Below are 7,847 nucleotides of genomic sequence, written 5' to 3' on the forward strand. Positions count from 1 at the left end.
CACCCCCCCCCCCCCGCAGGATTGTTATAAGAGTAGAAATGAGATAACAGATGTAAAGTGCTTTGTAAACTATAAAGAACTAAATAAATTGTTCTTTTTATAATAACAACACTCACCACAGAATGTTGGCTAAGTTACTTAACCTCTGTTTGCCTCCATCTCCTTATCTGTCAAATGAGCTGGAGAAGGAAATGACAAACCCCTCCCAACACCAAATGGGTTCGCGAGGAATTGGATATGACTGAAAAGACTAAACAAAAGCAATATGTGGATTGTAATTATATCTACCTCATAGGGCTGTTGTGGGAATGAAAGGGGGTAGTATTTAAAGTGATATGTTAATGTGAGTTGTTATTAAGGTTTAAGATTCATAAGCTTTTTATGCACATTTTTAAATGTTGTTCCTCATAATAATACCATGAAGTTAGTACTACAAGGTCCTTCTTTCAGCCTTAGTTTTTTCATCTGAAAAATAGGCTCAATGTTAGCACTCCTCCTTTGCCTCTGCCCTAGATTGTTGTGGGGATTAAATATGGCAAACTTAAAGTCCTAGAAAAATACTGATTATTATTATCATTGCTATTTACTGCCAGTATGACCCTGAACAAGTCATCCACCCTTTCTTGGCTTGCCAAAACAATGGTTCTCCATCTGTAAAATAAAGGGGTTGAACTAGATGACTTCTGAGGTCCCTTCCAACTCCAAATCTAATCAATGATCCTATGATCCTTGAAGAAACTCAGGTACACGGAAGTTGTGATTTGTCCAGTATCACGGAATTAGTTCAGGGCAGAGTCAGTTAGAGTTTAGGGGAATGAAGTGGCTCAGTGGAGAGATCTCTGGGCCTCTAGTCAGGAAGACCTGAGTTCAAATCTGGCCTCATATATTTACTAGCTATGACCTTAGGCAAGCCACTTCACCCTGTTTGCCTCCATTTCCTCATCTGTAAAATGAGCTGGAGAAAGAGATGGCAAAGTACTCTAGTATTTCTGCCCAAACCGCCCACCCCCAAATAGGGTCACAAAGAGTTGGACATGGCTGAAAAATGACTGAACAACAGCAGAGTTCACATCAGAGGTGGGGATTAAGTGATAGACTGGAGACATGAGAATCAGCTGTACTTTATTGCATTGTTTGTCTATGTGTGTACATGTATATAGGTATACACTTGATTCTTTGGCACTAAAAAGAGAGTTAGTCTTTGGGGTATTTTGGGACCCAGAGTGGAATAAGAAAAAAATATTGTGTCCATTGAGGTTTGGAGCAACTAGGTAGATCAGTGAATATAGTGCTGGTCCTGGTGTCAGGAAGACTGAACTTTGTGAGTTCAAATCCAGCCTTAGACACTAGCTGTGTGACCCTGGGCAAGTCACATCCCTTTGGATCTCAGTTTCCTCATCTGCAAAATGAGCTGGAGAAGGAAATGCAAACCATTCCAGTATCTCTGACAGGAAAACTCCAAATGAGGTCATGAAGAGTTGGACAGGGCTAAAAAGCAACTGAATAATAATAATAGAGTTAGTATTTGGGGATGGGATTATGTGATGGACTTGGAGACTTGAGAATCACCTATGCCTTATTGCATTGTGTGGATGTGAATACAGGAACACACTTGATTCTATGGCAGTGCGGAGAGAGTGAGTTCTTGTGGGCCCTCTTGGGACCCAGAGTAGAAGAAATAAGAATAAAAGGATTTTATCCAATGAAGCAGCGGTCACAAAGTCATAGCTAGGTTTGGAGGTAGCACCAGAGGAGGTCGAGGTCCTGGGTTGCTTTCTATTGACAAGACATCTCTGTAGGCCTTTGCTTCTATGGTGTCCTTCTAATACTGGGTGGGGTTGGAAGACCTGTGGAAGTTTGCCTCTTGAGTGCAGAGGTGAAATGATTTCAATTGTCAAAAAGGTAGTATCAAGCAAAACATCATTCACTCTGAATCATCCCTTTTGTTATAGGATTAAAAAAAAAAACAGCCCAAAAAGCCACTACCCAACCTGAGATACAGAGAGGCAACTGGGCTTTAGAGAAACAGGAGTGCCATTGGCATGGACCTTCAGGGTGGGGAAGAGAGGAGGGGCCACCATCCAACCTCCATGGAAGGTGTATAAAAGGGGCCCTGTTTCAGGGAAGAGTCACATACCCTTGGGTCTAGCTCAAGCTAAACAAAAGCCTAAGCCAGGATCTCCAGCTGCTCTAGCCATGAGTTGCCGTCTTCAGACCTCTTCTTCCGCTTATGGAAGTGGCTTTGGTGGTGGTTCTTGCCAGCTGGGAGGAGGTCGTGGTATGTCTAGCTGCTCATCTAGGTTTGTGTCCTCTGGGTCGATGGGAGGCTATGGTGGTGGAATGAGCTGTGGCTTTGGTGGAGGAGCTGGTAGTGGTTTTGGTGGAGGCTTCGGTGGTGGTGCTGGAGGTGGATATGGAGGTGGATTTGGTGGTGGCTTTGATTTGGGTGGTGGAGATGGTGGCCTCTTGACCGGCAATGAGAAGATCACCATGCAGAACCTCAATGACCGCCTGGCATCCTACCTGGACAAAGTGCGAGCTCTTGAGGAAGCCAATGCTGACCTGGAGGTCAAGATCCGGGACTGGCATCTGAAGCAAAGCCCCACAAGCCCTGAGAGGGATTATAGTCCCTATTATAAGACCATTGAGGAACTCCGGGCAAAGGTGAGACTTTGGAATCTAGAGGAGACAGGAGTAGGTTATTCTCTCCATGGCAGTCTTGATGGCCAAAGGTCATAGAATCTCAGGAATAATGACAGCTCTGTGGTGGATGGAATCTCACCCTCCCTTCAGGGGATGTTCTAATGATTTGCCGTACAGTCTCTGTTCCTAATGGGGCTATTTGTGCCTTGCATTTCATTCCACAGTTAATTTTTTACTACAGCTATTAGTCAAGTGGAAAGCTTTACTGCTTTATAAACATTCAGTTTCTCAGGGATGCTAGCCCTATAATCCAAGCCTCCTGGCTTCTTTAGAAACTGATAACAGCTTTGAGAGTTCAGGGGGATGTAGGCTATGTCATTGGTCCAGGAATAACTGGACAGTTTCCTGCTGTCCTGTTTACTTTTTCATGGTCAACAGGACCAAAGAAAAGGGAAGCATTGATAGAGAGGCAGATCTCTTTGGGATCCCTAATCCCCCTTTTGGGCCCTGCTTTCCATATTCATGATAGCATGCTGAGACAAGAGCAGAGTCCTAGTTTAGGGTGGGGTAGGGTTGAGTCCTCAGCACTTCTGGAATCCAGAAGAGAAGATGAAGAATCCTAAGCAGGGGCCATTGTTATAGATCCCTCAGATGCCAACTTAACCTCAGTGGACCTCAGTTTTCTTTTCAGTAAAATGAGGGGGTTGGACCAGATAATAAATAGCCATTTATTTAGCATTGTGAGGCTTGCAAAAGTGATACACATGTTAGTTCTTTTAGATCCTTACAACGACCCTATGTGGTAGGAGCTTTATATTTCTTCCCTATTTCACAAAGCAGGAAACAGATTGAGAGAGGTTTCAGAGTGAGAGAGGTTTAAGTGATTTGTCCCATGTCACACAGCTAATAAATTTCTAAGGTAAAATTTGAACCTAGATTTTCCTGACTCCAGCTAGTTCTCTGTCCCCTGTATCATGCTGCCTTTCCTGAGGTGACTTCTAAGGTTCCTTTCTAGCTCAAAATCCAATGTTCCTAGGAATCTCAGGCTCTACTTGAGATATTTTTAAAGATGCAGGGGTAGAGCTGCTTCCCAGCTTTCCAGAGAGTAGGGCCACAGACCTCTGAGAGAGCTATCTCTTACTCTGAGGAATGTTACCTGATTGATGACAAGTGGGAATGTTTGTTTGGAGAAAAGGAGATAGTACCCAGGCGCCATTCCCTACCTTCCTGTTTTCATAGCCATGATGGGAATCTCTTCCTTAAAATGCACTTGCAGGGTCATTTTCAGTCCTCTTTTTCCCATCCCCTACAGAAGTTTAGAATTATAGAGTCATAGAATGCTAAGGACTGAAGAGAAATCACTGAGCTCATCCCTGCTCATTTTTTAGAGGAGTAAACTGAGGCTCAGGATAGGGAAATAACTTGCTTAAAGGTCATACAGCCAGGAATTGCCCCCCAAACCCAAAGTACTTATAGAGATCACTGTCTCCCATCTTCCACAGATCCAGGCAGCCACTATTGACAATTCTCGTACCATTTTGGAGATTGACAATGCCAGGTTGGCTGCTGATGACTTCAGGCTTAAGTAAGTCTCTTTCTCTCTCTCTCTCTGTCTCTCTCTGTCTCTCTCTCTCTGTCTCTCTCTCTGTCTCTCTGTCTCTGTCTCTGTCTCTGTCTCTGTCTCTCTCTGTCTCTCTCTGTCTCTCTGTCTCTCTCTCTCTCTCTCTCTGCTTTTTTAACTGCTTCTTATTTCAGACCATCTGTCAAACTGGAAGGGTGGGGTTGGCACTTGAGGCACAAGGAATATGGAGTAAGGAGCTCTGGAAGAAAGAGGAAAAGTAGCTTAGGGAGGGTGTCCAATTTCATTCAGAGAGTTATTAAATTTTTTGGTTTTCTCACCCTCTAGGTATGAGAATGAATTATGCCTGCGCCAGAGTGTGGAGGCTGACATCAATGGCCTGCGCAGGGTGTTGGATGAGCTGACCCTTTCCAAGACAGACTTGGAGATGCAGATCGAGAGTCTGAATGAGGAAATGGCCTACCTCAAGAAGAACCATGAAGAGGTGAGGGAGTGGGTGGGGGGCAATAGCTTGAATGGCTTACGCTGGAGTCCATCAGCTAGGTGGCCTCATCGAGACAGAATGGCATCCCTTGGAGCTTGATCACCCCTGCCAAGACTTGGGTATGGGATTTAGTTATAATAGGAGCTGAGAAGGGGAAGAATGAGCTCTGGTTTTCTCCATCTCCACAGGAAATGAAGGAATACAGCAACCAGGTGGTGGGCCAGGTCAACGTGGAGATGGACGCTACCCCGGGCATTGATCTGACCCGTACACTGGCTGAGATGAGAGAACAGTATGAGGCCTTGGCAGAAAAGAACCGCCGGGATGCTGAGAACTGGTTCAAGCAGAAGGTATCCTAATCCCTCTACCCTGCAGATCTTGGTTCTCTCCAGATCTTGGGATATAGCTTCTTGCTTTGCTCTTATGGTCAGAATCTTTGTTTAGATGCTTCATCTTTGATTTCCACCCCCTACTCCCCCAGAGTGAAGAGCTGAACAAGGAAGTCACTACTAACACCGAAATGATCCAGACCAGCAAGACTGAGATCACTGAACTGAGACGCACACTCCAGGGGCTGGAGATCGAGCTGCAATCTCAGCTCAGCATGGTATGTGGGCAATCCTGTCCTGGGTGACTCCCTGCCCCCTGGACTCTGCGATGGGCTGCCACCCACCTCCTGAACCTGTTCTTGGTTTCCTCGACAGAAAGCCGGGCTGGAGGCTTCTGTGGCAGAGACAGAGTGTCGCTACGCCATGCAACTGCAACAGATCCAGGGGCTCATCAGCAGCATTGAGGCTCAGCTGAGTGATATTCGTAGTGAGATGGAATGCCAGAACCAGGAATACAAGATGCTGTTGGACATCAAGACCCGCCTGGAGCAGGAGATTGCCACATATCGCAGCCTGCTGGATGGTCAGGACTCCAAGTAAGCACCAGGCATCTAGTACCTCACACTCTGGGAAGCAATACTACTAATCAGCATCCCTTATTTATTATTTTTTACTACTTTATAATTTTCAAAGTGCTTTCCCAGATATTATAGCATCTGACTTTCATAAAAGACTTTAAGAAAGGAAAGATTCAAGAGGCAATGAGGAATAATGGACAGGGCACCAGACTTAGAATCAGGAAGATCTGGGTTCAAATCATGCCCCAGACACTGACTGGTGGTTTGATTCTTGGCAAGCCACTTAACCTTGGCTTCCTCATCTGTAAAATAGGAATGGGAGGAATGGACTTGATGGTCTTGAAGATCCTTCCCTGCTCTAATTCTATGAACATTTGACTTGTCCAAAGGGGGCAGATGAGCTAATGAATAAAATCCAGGAGCTTTCAGTCCAGTTATTTAGCTTCTCTGGCAACTGGGAAAAGAAGGTGCTTCTTGTTTTCTGTCCTGTTTTTTTGGACTGTTATCCATTCCTATTTTTCTCCTCTTTCTATAGGATGACTGGCTTCCCCACCTCTGGAACAAGTAAGAGAATCCAGCTCTCTGGCCTGGGTGTGGTTAGGTGGGGTGGAGTTGGGTAGGGGAAAATGTGAGTGGAATCCCTTTCCTTAAGGGCCAGGAGACAGTTCTGAATTCCCAAGCACTCTAGGAGCTATGAAGGCTGTCTTATTCATGACCAAATAGTGCTCTCCCTGCCAGTCATTGATGATCTCTGAAACAGCCTGGGGTATTCCCTATTTGGTGTAGATAAACCTAGCTTTTGTCCCCTGAATCATCTAATTAAGGTGTCCTGTAGAAACCTCTCCATGCTTTGTGGTGGGTGTCACTTATGGGTGGGAAAAGATGACTTTCTTGAATGACCTTGTCTCCTTCCTTTCTCAGCCTCTGTCAGCAGCAGCAGCAGTGCTAGTGCTTCTGCCAGCACCCGCAGGGCTTCTGTAGAGCCCCGAAGGTCATAAATCTGCCCAGCCTATGGCCCCTCCCTTCTTCCACAAGTCACCTTACACACAAGAAGGCAAGAGGAATGAAAAATCACAAGCTTCTGAGGAATGTGTGCTTGGCCCACCCAGCTCCCTCTACCAGCTGTCCCTGGTCATTCTGCATAGGAGGGCTGATGATGAAGGCTCTTCTCTCTTGTTCAGCTACCTCTTCCATCTCTTTGTGATGTTCCCTTTCGTGAAGGGGGAGGGTGTTCTTCCATGTCTTTCTCCCTTTCTCTCTCTCATGTCTCATTCTCATACCATGATGACAATTCAATAAAGTTTCCCTGCAAATGTATTTTTGATATCGATCTGTTTTCTATAGACAATTGCCCAAAGCATTCATATAATAATTCATATTCATATAACAATATACATATAACAATAACATAATATAACAATAAATTCATATAATAATTAGATGCCCACTCTGCCTGGCATGGCACTGGGTACTTAGCCTTTCCAGGAAGATCCTGGGGAATGTGATTCCACTCCTTTCCTTCTTTTCATTGTCCTTACACAAATGATTTCCCCTTTTTAGACCTCAGTTTCTTCCTCCATAAGATGGGAGGGACAGCTAGGTGGCACAGTGGATAGAGTGCTAGGACTGGAGTCAGGGGGGATGTAGGTTCAGGTCTTGCCTCAGATGCTTCCTAGCTGGGTGACCTTGGGCAAGTCATTTAACACTATTTGCCTAGCCATTGCCCTTCTGTCTTAGATTTACTACCAGGATAGAAAGTAAAAGTAAAAAAAAAAAAAAAAAAAGATAAATAGGATAAGATTAAATTATTTCTAAGGTACTAAATTCTCTGATCCTATGGAATGGGTTTCTGCTCTTGAACCCACTAGAAGCAAAGTAAATCTCAACTTAGTCCTGCCAATGGCCTTGATTGGTATTTATTGCTTGAAAATTGGCACGGAGAGCTCAGCACAGTTTCTGATCCCTGTTTTCTAAAGGCTAGAGGCAAGGAATCTGTCCATAAATTAAGACTAGCACAATCATTTTTTTTTTAGACTAGCACAATCTTTAAGTGGCTACCACCCCAGGAGAGCATATTAGTATTGTTAGCTAGGAAAGACCCTTCCCCTTTCTCCCTAAGGTGAGCTGTGCCTAAAGGTGTCCAAGTCCTCCTATTGGGACAGATCCAAGGCACACCCTCTCCACACCAGGGCAAAGCAGTATCCTTGGTTTTCCACGAGCTATGTTGTAATAAT

The 7,847-nt window shown here is 44.8% G+C and overlaps 1 protein-coding gene across 2 annotated transcripts; it reads left to right on the top strand.

Moving 5' to 3' along the window:
* Positions 1–2,196: 2,196 nt before the first annotated feature.
* Positions 2,197–6,913, top strand: KRT13 (keratin 13). Of its 2 annotated transcripts, none has more exons than XM_044676773.1 (8): positions 2,197–2,664; positions 4,146–4,228; positions 4,550–4,706; positions 4,895–5,056; positions 5,188–5,313; positions 5,411–5,631; positions 6,149–6,184; positions 6,524–6,913. In XM_044676773.1, exons 1-8 carry the CDS (start codon positions 2,197–2,199, stop codon positions 6,609–6,611), a joined length of 1,341 nt encoding a protein of 446 aa, XP_044532708.1. In that variant the 3' UTR covers positions 6,612–6,913. The 2 variants fall into 2 exon arrangements, with proteins under 2 accessions (XP_044532708.1, XP_044532707.1); XM_044676772.1 differs by having other exon boundaries at positions 6,149–6,177; positions 6,535–6,913.
* Positions 6,914–7,847: the final 934 nt, after the last annotated feature.

This window comes from Gracilinanus agilis, chromosome 4, assembly GCF_016433145.1.
Source record: "Gracilinanus agilis isolate LMUSP501 chromosome 4, AgileGrace, whole genome shotgun sequence".
Lineage (NCBI taxonomy): Eukaryota > Metazoa > Chordata > Mammalia > Didelphimorphia > Didelphidae > Gracilinanus > Gracilinanus agilis.

What these genes read in the sequence shown, in the direction of transcription:
- KRT13 (XM_044676773.1), top strand. Translation starts at nt 2,197, where the DNA reads ATGAGTTGCCGTCTTCAGACCTCTTCTTCCGCTTATGGAAGTGGCTTT. An exon ending in TTGAGGAACTCCGGGCAAAG is followed by an intron (nt 2,665 to 4,145) that starts GTGAGACTTTGG and finishes CATCTTCCACAG; the next exon opens with ATCCAGGCAGCCACTATTGA. An exon ending in TCAAGAAGAACCATGAAGAG is followed by an intron (nt 4,707 to 4,894) that starts GTGAGGGAGTGG and finishes CCATCTCCACAG; the next exon opens with GAAATGAAGGAATACAGCAA.